Consider the following 12,613-nt stretch of genomic DNA (forward strand, 5'->3'; position numbering starts at 1 on the left):
AAACTGAATAAAAATAAATAGAGAAAATAAAAGACCTTCCATTCACGTAAAAAAAAAAAAACAAAAAACAACAGCCATATCATAAAAAAGGTGGAAACCAACTAAATTATACTGTAATGGAAGTGTTCTTCCAGTTTACTGGCTAAATGTTTTTTACTATTATAAATGCAAAGTGAGTCAGACAGACTTTTCCAATTTGACTATCAGAGCCTCAAGTTGACAGTTGCACTGAGATTGCCTAATAGGAAAGATATTGTCTATGGCAAGCTTTGTAACAGTACATGCTGTGATGGCAGGAAATGGAAGATTGCATGTTTGTGTTATTTTTCTAGGTCTGGGAATCCTTCATTCCCTGAATACATCAAGTTAAAAGATTATAATAGTTATTAGAAACTATGACTGTTAGTTGGCAGTACGTTTCTTTTTTCAGTCTTATCCTGATACAGCACAGTGAAAATACTCCTCAAATCAAAGACAAACCTTTCATCACACCTATTGTTAAATTGTTCAGCTGTTTTGTTCAATACATTCAACAGAAAACATTTTAATAAGGTCAAAGTCTCATACCAGCTACCAAAATATTATGTTAAAAATGCTATATATACAGTATAGTGAACAGCGATTTTGATCCAATAACGTTATAACTGAATCTTTGGCAGAGAGGCTGGACCCTCAACAGTGTGGGTGGGGGCAGCTGAGTCTCAGGAGGTAGAGCGAGTCGTGTCCTTGAGGAAGACAATGAACCCCCAGTTGCTCCCGGTGATGATGTGGGGGTGCGAATGGGCAAATAGTGTGAAAGCGCTTTGAGTGTGCTGTAAAGCATAGAAAAGCGTTATACAAGTATAAGACCATTTGATCATGTGGGTTTTAGCTTTTGCCAACTGTGCCTCCTAAAAATTAGGCTATGTACTAATAAATGGGTTTTGATATGTTTGAAAGAAAACATTTGCCTACAGCAGATTATGTTCACTACTAATGATTTCTGTCAATCATGTTACATAAAGCAGAAAATTCATTGGGAAGCGGTTTGGATGAGTGATGGATGTTTCAGCGCACACCTGAAAGCTGTGCCAGGGTTACTGAAGAAAATGTAGTTTTTAAAAGTTATTTTTACAAGTTGACTTACTACAACCTGTCCAGGTGTACTGCCATTTTTGTTGGCACTTTGTTTGTTGCCATTTGTCTTGTAAGTTATTCTATAGGCCCACCACACAGCCATTTAATTTATTCAAACCAAGACATTGTCTTGAGAAATTCAATATAAGTAATTTTTTGATGTTGTCCTTGTGAGTGTGTAACTATGGTGATGACACCTAAAAAAAGTCCCAGTCTAACACTCACTATGTTGATGCTATCATCTACTTTTTGATATGATACCCTAGGGGTAGTGCTGTGAACCCCCACATTAAGAATCTAATGGGACTTGAGAGGGCTCTAGGGTGCCTTACACTAATCTCAAGGATGAGGTTTCCCACTGTGGACAGATGTAATGCACTATGTTCCTGGAAAAACTCCAGTGGAAGGTTTGTGTAGTGCTGTGGTCTGGGGTGCTTGCCTCGCAGAGGCTTCTGTTAGAGCTCATCCTCTTTAGCCTGAACTAAGCTTTAGCCTCACTTGTGAGTTGCTCAGTGTGTTTGTGTGTGTGTGCATGGATGAAAGGAGATAAAGTAACTTGGTATTAAGTATTCTCAGCTGAGAAATCATTGTAATAATTCTTTGTCATTTTCCTCTGAAAGCATCAGCTACACTGTAGACTAATAACATCTACAAATATTTCCTTCATACATGTATACATTTATAACATACTAGCTGACGCATCAAGATGGCAACAGGTTAAATTATAGTGGACTGAACAAATCAAAAGAATAGCTAACAAGCTAAAGAGACATAATGTAAGAAGCTTGTATACTGTCCACAAGTCCAAAGCAGGCATTCTGAAGAGATGTTTTATCCTGAGGAACTCAGAATATTTATAATTAATAAACCAACTTTTATTCCAGGCATTGAGAAGCAGGAAAGAGACCTCAATCTGCCCCCAGAACAAATCTGATTATATGCTTTGTTTCAGCTAAAGACAGCCATGCAGACTACCCCTAGTGCATAGACCAGGCTCTGCTTTGTGTTCCAAAGACAGTTATGTGTAAGACCCTATCACACCATCCTGTGCAAACAGACGAGATGTGGACATCAAAAAGACCTAGCCTCACCTCCATGACTACAACAGACCCAAACCCCCATCTTCTTGTGACTTTTACTACACTAGGACCATCTCATCTTATCTAGCCCCCCTTCGCACCACACTGGAATGTGGAAACCACCATAAATTGGGCTTAATAAAAGGAAATGTCCTCAGATTTGAAAATATGAAATTGTGTTAGACAAAGGTTGTGTAAAATATCTACAAAGAAATTAGAAATGTTTAGTTAAACAGATAAATGATTCCTGAACTTGTTTATATGAAAATGTTTCCATGAGGGGATTTATATTTTCCTATTGTCTTTAATAATAATAATAATACTTTATTTATATAGCACTTTACAACTCGAAAGGAGCACAAAGTGCTTCACAGCTCTAACTCTAGTAAGAAAGAGTTAAAAACACTAGAAAAAACAAAAAACAAGATGAGTTTAAGATGTCTGAAACCCAACCATCACAAAAGATTACTTTCAGGTTAAGCTCAAAACTTTAAGTTATGATATTGCTCCAAACACTAGTAGAAAATGTAAGTGCTTTTGATTTTCATATTATGACTGTGTGCTTAACAGATGCTTGCCTGCTCAAATGTGAGTTATTCCACATTACAACCAGATGAAATGTGCGTTTCCAACATCAGCCATGGTGGAGAAAAGTATGAACTGCATAAATTGGCTTAAGATATACTAATTCATAAAATGCACTTAAAAGATTCATTTCTCATTCACTCACTTGTATATTGGGTGTGAATCTTTCTACAATGTGCCTTCAACAAAACAATCAGAAACTGTTGCCATAGCCACAGGAATCTCAGATGAAGTCTTTGCTCACGCTGAATGAATGACTAGGCTAGCACTGCTCTTATGTCATTCAGGGAACAAAAAGAAGAACGTTTGAGCCTCCAAAGTGCACATCTCTTGTCTGCTTGTGTTTGCCTTTCGTCTAAGTTTCCTTTTTCTAAAGCATATGCTCACATCGCCACAAGACGTTTATTTTTATTTCTTTTTATTCCCAAGTCTCTAGCTCAGGACCATCTCGGAACTCCAGAACCAAATCGACTCTGGCCCCCAAAAAAACTCTGAACCAGCACTCCTCTCCTCCTGGCCACGTGAGCCCTGCCAACAGATAAGTACCACCCGGTAGACAGATGTCTCATGAAAACCGTAGTTATTACCAAGCTAAAAGTTCTAACCTATCGAAACTGAATTATTTTTCTCTCCAGATTCAGGACTAAACCTCAGAATTTAGCTCTCGAATCTAGCTCAGTTTTAGACCATTGTAACTCGTTTCCCACCAACCAGAGACCAGTGATTTCCAGTCATCTACTCAATACATCTTGTTACAAATGTACCATTTGAATTGAATTTCTCATCCCAGTCATTTTCCCTGTGCACATATTGTAAATAAATTTATTTAGCTTATAACTGGCTCATTATGTCATCTTTATGTATTTATTTCCATTAAGTAGGTCAATGTCCTGAGAACTCCAGAATTACCAGTGAGACTGAATTAATTACTGGCCACTTCATCCATAGTGTAATAGTACTCAAACTAGCTGGTTACCTAATCTAATGAGGTATTGAATATTAAATAGTAATATGTTCATAAAGTGTAGTATTCACTACACTTGTTTAATTCCCTGGAAAATGTAAAATGATACACTATTTTATAGCTGTCTAATCAGAGCTGGGATGCATGACGGTCCTGTCATTTGTTCTGTGTGCCAATGTGTAAAATCTGCTCCACTTTAAATGACCCATTGTTCTGGTCTGCTTAATTGTTGGTGTCTGGCCTCAGTGAAATCTTGCGTAAGCAAGTTTATTGTGACCTTTCTCTCAGAGGTTAGAGGTCAGTGTAGGTTAGCTCAGATGAGTAACACGGGTCACCAGTGTGGCTGCTGTTCAGTGGCACATACTGTAGCTAGGAATCCCAAAATACAGTAACATGACATTTTTGCTTTAGGTTAAATGTTTATCTCTCCTGTTTTCTGCTGAAGTTGTTTTGTGCATCACCCCAGGGAAGGAGCACTATTATAACCAGGGAGGCATTGGCTTGGTTTCAGAAGATGGGGAGACTAAAAACAACACAACTAAAAACAAATACAGTCTAATACAACACTCCTTCATTAACCAATCCTTGATGAAGGTGTACATGTACATTTACAGCAGAAACTGAACCTTCATAGGCTTTACTGCATGACAGTTAGATTACACTACGTTCAAACACACACAAACACACACACACATATACAGTATATTTTTATTCTTCTTGCATCTGGACTATCAGCCTGTTACAAAAAGTTTAATTTGAAAAGCAGCAGCACCTGGCTTTGTGTTGTTACAGTGCAGACACTTACATGTGACATGCAGGAAGAGTGTTGTGCTGTCATAACCCAGCACGTTCTCAGCCAGGGCGGTGACACGGAATATTCCAGCAGACTTGTAGACATGTTTAATCCCCTCCTCAATCCAGCTCAGGTTGGAGTAGGACACGGCTGTGCCATCCCCGAAATCCAGCTGGATGTTGGTCCGCAGAGAGTCACCCTGAAACACAGCGCAGCACAGCTTCAGTGACCTACACAGGAACAATATGCTTTGACATCGGAGAGGTCAAACACAATCATCAGGCGGCTGCTTTGAAAGGCAGACAGGAAACAAGCAGAATAGTACAGGCCATGGGAAATGGCAGTGTACTGCATTCAGTACTGAGCAGTGAGTGGTCTAATGATGCTGAAATATGGCCACAAATAGAACATCCTGAGGTGCATACCCTATGTGCAGGACTTCAAGTGTTTTCAAACAGCAAAGATTAAACATGAATTTAAATTAAACATTAATTAAAAGATAAAGTGGCAGATGAAGATTTGCCACTAAGATTGAACTGGCAGTGATGGGTCATTCAGGTTTGACTCCAAATTAAAAGGGAAGTAAAATTCGTTTTTGAAAAACAACAAATAAAAGTCATTGTCGCAGAAGTAAGCTGCACATGACACACATTCAACTTTGTAATACTTTTTCTAGCTCTGTGCAAATGTATATTCATTTTAATCAAAGTCTATAGTTACATTATATAATTATAGTACTTACATATAATTACACAGTTAGATAATTACAGTTGTTCCTTCAATTATCCCCTTCCAGACCAAGAGTTCTAATGCTCCTTGTGTGGTAGGATTACTGGTGGTTTCTAAAGTGTTTCTGACCAGTTTAGATGACTGTTTGTTTCATACAGCCATTGATGCCTTGTTTTGCAGGAATTTAGCAAATATTGATTTTCAAACAAAAAATATTTAATTAAACATAATTTAATTAAAAAGTGGAAACCATGAAACTTTGTTCAAGGAGTCCTTGCAGAAGATAACTGAGTAAAACAATTATTATAGTCAGCTTTGATATTTAATTGTCTAGATGCTTGTCAGTTCAGTGTGCTGTGTCCTTAAACTCTTAATGTCAAAATGATTTCATTACTTAATATGATTAATGTTTAAAAGCTATGTGTGTGTGTGTATAAAGAGAGAGACCACAGATAGATAGATACATAGGTAGATAGAGTGTAAGTATGTGTGTCAGAAAGAGGAAGAGCAAGGGTGCATGTGTGTGTATATGCCCCCACCCTGCCATGTTTGCCTTTGCATGGTGTGTAAGTCTTCAGCTGCCCGTACCATTTCCTCTGGGAATCACATCTGCCACTATCCGTGGATCAGCACACAGTGTGAATGTTGGTGGCTCCAGATGCCACCGCTACCAAATGTGCACTCATCCCCCCAAGGTCTGCACATCAAACTCCCAGTCTCCCTTTGGCACATTGTAGCACAATGATACTGGAATCTTCATTTGTAACAGTGCATTAGCATGCCAGCTCCTCCGAAATACACAATATGACAAAAATAAATAATTTCTTTCTCTTTCCTGTACCTTTCTTTATGAGCTTCCAAATGTGAAAACCTGGGAGGTTTGGTAGCGGCTTCTGTGGATATTTTATGTCATATTGCCAAGAAAATGATATCCTAGATAAGCCGGACAGAATGAAGACCAGCTAAGAACAGGGTTTAACAGTGCAGGCATTGTTAAGAGCTGTAATGAGCTGGCATGACAACAAGACTTGGGCTTGGTGGCAGTGAAGTCACCCAGCTCTTGTCGGTGTCTCCTGTCTGTTCTATGTTCATGCTCTCTTTGTCAGCACCAATGGGATTCACTGTTCTGCATGAGACTGATGCTGACCCATCTCTCTAAATGTCACTCTTTGTGTGCATGTATCTCCCAGGGCTGAGCAGACTCAAACACATCATGGCTGGAGCCTTGAGGCAGGGACCTCAGTGTTGGTTCACAATGAAACCGCTGCTGTACAGGTTGACAAGGGTTTGGATACACAAAACCACCATTTGTTGAGATATGTGTCCTACAATGTCAGTGCCAATAAAAGACATTGCAGCTGTGAATAATTCTGCAATGTCATTCTGGTTATTTCTATAGCAAGAAGAGCTCAGTTGATGTTATACCTCTGCATTCAGGATCAACATTAAATGTGCTAAGTGCACTTAGGGTCTATATTAAATGTACTGTATTAATTTGCCAAGGAACAAAGGATAATGTTCATGATTTAGAACTTTGCTATTTAGACAGATACCATGCGTGAGAAAACAAATCATAATATGAATGAAACACAACAGTGTAAGGGGCAGGTCCCCATCACTGAGGGAACTAGATTCCATTTACATTTTTCTACATTTTCAATGTAGAGAAATGTTCAAATGTTTATGTACAAAACAGAAACACACATTAAAGAATATACCACCTTGTAAAATTTTTCATTGCCTCTTCTCCATGGTGTTGTGTTGTGGAGTGCACAAGTACACTACATAACATTCAACAACTCCCCCATTTTTTACTTAACAAGGAGTCAAGTAATAGTTTGAGTTTTGAAAGTATTTCTGCTGCTGCAGGACTCCTGCCATGCAGTACTTAGTACACAGGCATGGCGATCTGTGTTAAGACAGTCCAATCAGCCTGCTTCTTTTCTTTTCACGGTGTTCAGGGTGGAAAATGTGAAATCATGAATGTGCTTATAAAAGCTCACACACTGCTTCACAGCTGGGTGCTCAGTGTCAGAGACTGTATTCCCCAGTGAAGTACAAATTGTGAAAGGCCAGTTTTGAGGATGTCATGTGACTACAATTCAATAATTTGATATTCCACTGCAGCACAGTCAAGGGAGAGGTGGCTATGACTGCGGCCAGAGCTGAAATGGGCTCTCACTGAAGTCCTGTAGATGTTGAACTTTGATTCACACTCAAACCCATCCCTGAGCTCCTCCAAGGCTCCCAGAGTGGCTGGATAATGGTAGAATGTATCTCAGTGAAGGAAAAGAATCAGCTTTGCCCTAAATAGAAACTTTGAAAGATTCTGACTCAATATAGATTAGTCAGACAACTGAAGCTTCATTTGAGCCTCAGACAAACTTTGGAGTGCATTTTTGCACAGAATGAGGGCTGTGTATTTTGTCCCTCATTTTTTACAGCATAATTGTATTCTGGGTGAAAACATTCAGGGTTGGTTTGAGGAGCAGAGATGTTACAGTGACTAAGACCTCTTCTCATGTACATATGGGCACATCAATGTGAAGAGCAGCTTGAAAAATCTCAAACCAGTCCTTCAATATATCCTGTCCTCTACTTTGGCCTTGCACTGGCAGCTTACACAACATGTCCCCAGAAGAGCCTTTTGCCAATCTTTTCAAGCCTTCTAATTATAGTTATGTCAAATTTTTGTTGCCCCTTTATTTGTTTTAGAAATGGCTCTTTGTTACTAAGTTCATTATACATTATTTCTGCAAGTGGCAAAAAACACACTTTCACTAAGTTTGTCTGTATCTGTGATTGTTTTTATATGCCAGTGCAAGTTTACGTGTGTTTTTTGTTGCTCTTTCAGTAGTTGCCTCTGATCAGTGCCTTTTAGTTAGACACGTCATCTTTGGCTTTGTTACAGAAACAAACAAAACACAAAACAAATCATAATTTTACATATAAAGTCATAGCATACTGCCCCATGGGGAGGGAGGAAGCTTCTCTTCAGTCAAGTTAAGTGTTACTGACTGTGAGCTCTGTGGAAATAGACTTACTGTAATTGACCTAATCAATATTTTATAGTAACACTGGATCAAATAGCTATGTGCAATGTGGAGGGTATTATTTGTACTGATATAAGCACAATGATTTATCACCCAAAATTACAGTTCCTCTCAGCTCCTTGGAGGCTTTTAGCCTCTTTTGGTCACTGTTTTGGTTGGTGGCCCAACAGCTCTGTTCTCATCAATTCTTCCATCAGCCACAGCAATCAGCTGTTTTCAGCAAGCAACTAATTATATGGCTCACCTATTCTTTTGAAAACAATGTTTCTTAAAGCTGTATTATTGTAAATATTGTTAAACACAAACAGAAATGTATATTCATGAAAAATAGGATTTACAGCGTGGGCCATGGAAAAGTAGCCCGCCTCCAATACTGGTGCCACACTCTCGAGTATATGGATTACTTTTCCCTGCCTACTTTTCCGTGGCCCACCCTGTATTTTGTTTAGAATGCAAATACAGTTCAATACTAATTGCATTGCCATACACATGGAATTCAGGGCTAAAATTCATATTAAATACATATATTAGATTGGTGACCTGTCCAGGGTGTACCCCGCCTCTCACCTAGGGTCAGCTGGGATAGGCTCCAGGCCCCCGCGACCCTATTTAGGAATAAACGGTATAGATAATAGATGGATTGATGGATGGCATCATTGCAAATAAGCTAGTGAGGCTAAATGATCACCAGAGAAAATGATGTAAATGACACCTAGATCTAGAAAAACTATAGTATTTTATTAATGCACTTATGATTTTTAGTTTATTCATTCATTTTTCCTGGAACAAAAACACAAACCAACTATGTGGTAATGTTTCACTGTACCACCACCACTACTGCCACATAAAAAGGCACCTTTAAATATTACGTTTTGATAGAATCTTTGATTTGCATAACTATACCTTTTTATTTAGTGTTTGAAAATGAGCATTACAATTAATATTTCAGCTGGGAATCTGCAGTCGCACCTGTCATGCTAGATAACAATGTGCATTGGCAGAAGATTCCACTGAGCTTTTCAGCTTGAGTAGAAAGTTTTACAAAAAAGATGTTATGAACAAGAAAAACTGTAGAATAGTTGCTCTTAAATGTGACTAAAACAAGAAGTAGCTGGTAAAAACTGACAAACCAGCTGAAACCAAGGAGCAAGGAGGAAACAGAGTGAGTTTTTAATTTGTACCCCTATTGGGATGAACTGAACTTCAGACACCATATAGTGATGGCCACACAAATGGGACCCAGAAATCCATATTAAGATAAACATTACATGACTAAAATCTGACTTTCCACTAGTTATAAATATATCACTTGAAGTTAAGTGGACAATTAAACAGCTAAAATAAAACCTAAAATAACTATTGAGAGAGCACCTGAATTTTTGTCTCTCTGATGAAAGAACAGAAATGAAGCATGCCGTCACCATCGACTAGTCTCTAACTTAAGCACTGAGCTGGCAAAGCCTTAGTTACTTCGGCTCAGCCAGCAAAAGTGAAGCCAAATCTGATTCATGACAACACTGAACCAAGTGTGAAGCCTAGCTTATCTATGGGCAGAAAATCAGTGCACACACTGTGCCACCATCTGATTTGATGTACTTGTTGATCTAAAAATGAATTTGTGACAGAAAGCAAAATAAGATATACAGTATACACATAATGGACTTTGGGCTTTAGGTTTGCAAAATACAGGGTCACAGCCAGGATTTTAAAAATACTGAGGTCCAAGCCTCCAGTTAATCCAAAATGCTGCAGCCAGAGTACTGACAGGAACTAGCAAGAGAGATCATATCTCTCCCATATTAGCTTCTCTCCACTGGCTCCCTGTAAAATTCAGAATAGAATTTAAAATCCTTCTCCTAACATACAAAGCCCTTAATGACAAGGCTCCATCATATCTTAAAGACCTCGTAGAGCCTTATCATCCTAACAGAGCACTTCGCTCTCAGAGTGCAGGTCTACTTGTGGTTCCTAGAGTCCACAGAAGTAGAATGGGAGGCAGAGCCTTTAGCTATCAAACTCCTCTCCTATGGAACCAACTCCCAGTCTCAGTTCGGGAGCCCTCTCTACCTTTAAGATTAGACTTAAGACTTTCCTTTTTGATAAAGCTTATAGTTAGGGCTGGGATCAGGTGACCCTGAGCCCTCCCTTAGTTATGCTGCTATAGGCCTAGGCTGCTGGGGGGCCCATGATGCTCTGAGTTTCTCTCCTATCCTCTCTCTCCATGCCTCTGTATGCCACCATTACATGTCACTAACTGTGTTCCTCCTCTCTCCTGTAGTGTGTCCTCTCTCTCTCCCTGTACCTTTCTGCAGGTAGCCCTGGCTCTGGAGCTCTGTGTTTCTAATGAACAGTCACCGGCCACATCAATCTTCCATTTGCTCCCTGCTGGTTCGTTAGTCTGTTCAACCCCGTGAGTACTGCATGATGCCTGCAGCCCGTCTCCGTGCTGCTCTTCAGACTCAACCCTGTGAGTACGTCACTCCCCAGCTCTGCACTCTCCAATCCTCCACTCGCCTCATGGGTTCGGCTCTCCATTCACCAGATCTACGCTGTCTGCCTGCCTCGTCTCCAGCTCCATGCTGTCTGCCTGCCTCGTCTCCAGCTCCATGCTGTTTGCCTGCCTCGTCCCCAGCTCTACGCTGTCTGCCTGCCTCGTCCAGTACCTGCTCTGCCTCTGTCCCGTCTCCCCAGCCAGTACCTGCTTCATCTCTCCTCCACCCAGTAACCTGACCTTTTATTTATCCAATAAACTCCTTTTGTGTTCCACTCCCGGTATGTGTGTCTGCATGTTGGGTCCACCTGCACCTGCCTCTTGACATGAAACTATTGTTGTTGTGATTTTGCATTTGACAAATAAAATTGAATTGAACTGAAAAAGACTGCACATTTTCCAAAGAAAAAAACTGTTCTCACAAAAAATAAATCATGCTTTCAATCTAAAATTTCTGTAATAGCATGTAATGTATTTACATGTAAATTTTATTTCTGCATTCATTTAAAGCAGTGATTTAACTAGCATGATTAATAGATCCAAAAAATAAATATGACTTTCATGTTAACTATAAGTTCTGTGATGATATAAATGCCATTTCAAAACATTTTTCAGACTTTTAGGTAGGTCTGTCAGATAGACCTATAATTAATTAATTCTAGTCAGTTCAATTTTTTTGTTTACATTTTCAAAATCAAGGTTTCAAAATATGCACAAAGAGTTTACTTTCAGTCTAAAAGAAATGGAGATGACAGCTTCATTAGCTGTCTTCAGTCACAAAGTGTGATGTGAATAGTTACACAATATGCACACCCACTGCCGTTTTCTGTCATTAATGTGTCTGTTGATGAGGCTTTATGTCTGGTTATGAGATGTGAAGCCACAGGAGTCAAAAGATCAGAGTTGGAATTATGCTGCGTTCACTCTGTTCCTACGTGCTGGGCAGCCGATGCTAGCAGCTCTGCAGAGAGCAGGCCGATGTCTTGTCAGGAAGCACAAACAGCAGGAGATGGATTGCCTAAGGGCTTTTCTGCTCTATCTCTGCTGTAGCTAATTATTAAAGTGGATGTCTGATCTCTGCGTAGTTGGAGAGTTTGACAGTCCATGGGATAACCTGTATTTTTCGAAAGTGAGTAACACAAACAACCTTGCAGGTGTTACAGGATTTCTATTATTCTATCTTATACATTAAATATATAAAGTCCTGTGGGACTTCCAGATACAAACTGACAAACTGGTAATGGCCAACCAACCGGAGTTAGCAGTGGTGGACAAACAGAAGAAGAAGGCCATAGTAATAGATGTAGCAATCCCAAGTGATAGTTAGAAAAGATGTGGAAGGTGAAGGCACAAGTGGTCCCCGTGGTAATAGGAACACTGGGGGCTGTGGCCCCCAAACTGGGAGAGTGGCTCCAACAGACTCCAGGAACAACATCTGAGATCTCTGTCCAGAAGAGTGCAGTCCTAGGAAGAGCTAAGGTACTCTGCAGGATCCTTAAGCTCCCAAGCATCTGGTAGAGGACCTGAGCTTGAAGGAAGGAATAAGACCGCCCTGAAGTGGGGCGAGTAGGAAATCTTTTATATATGTATATACTGTATATGCATACATAGAAGAAAGTCACTTTAGGCTTCTCCCGTTTAGGGGTCGCCACAACAAATCGTCACAGCGACGACTCGCATGTTGACATTTGGCATGTTTTACGCTGGATGCCCTGACTCGAACCTGAGCCACAGCAGTGAGAGTGCTGCAACTTAACTACTAGCCTACCAGGGACGGCGTACATACATACATACATATATATA

General features: G+C 39.8%; 1 protein-coding gene across 2 annotated transcripts in view; it reads right to left on the bottom strand.

Moving 5' to 3' along the window:
* sorcs3a (sortilin related VPS10 domain containing receptor 3a) overlaps window positions 1-12,613 on the bottom strand; it is a 270,254-nt gene that overhangs the window by 18,182 nt on the left and 239,459 nt on the right. For both annotated transcript variants that reach the window (XM_020594176.1, XM_020594177.1), the window contains one exon: window positions 4,550-4,736. In XM_020594176.1, the coding sequence (XP_020449832.1) occupies window positions 4,550-4,736 (187 nt within the window). The remainder of the gene's footprint in view (window positions 1-4,549; window positions 4,737-12,613) is intronic.

The sequence above is a fragment of the Monopterus albus genome, unplaced genomic scaffold, assembly GCF_001952655.1.
Source record: "Monopterus albus unplaced genomic scaffold, M_albus_1.0 scaffold22.1, whole genome shotgun sequence".
Classification (NCBI taxonomy): Eukaryota; Metazoa; Chordata; class Actinopteri; order Synbranchiformes; family Synbranchidae; genus Monopterus; species Monopterus albus.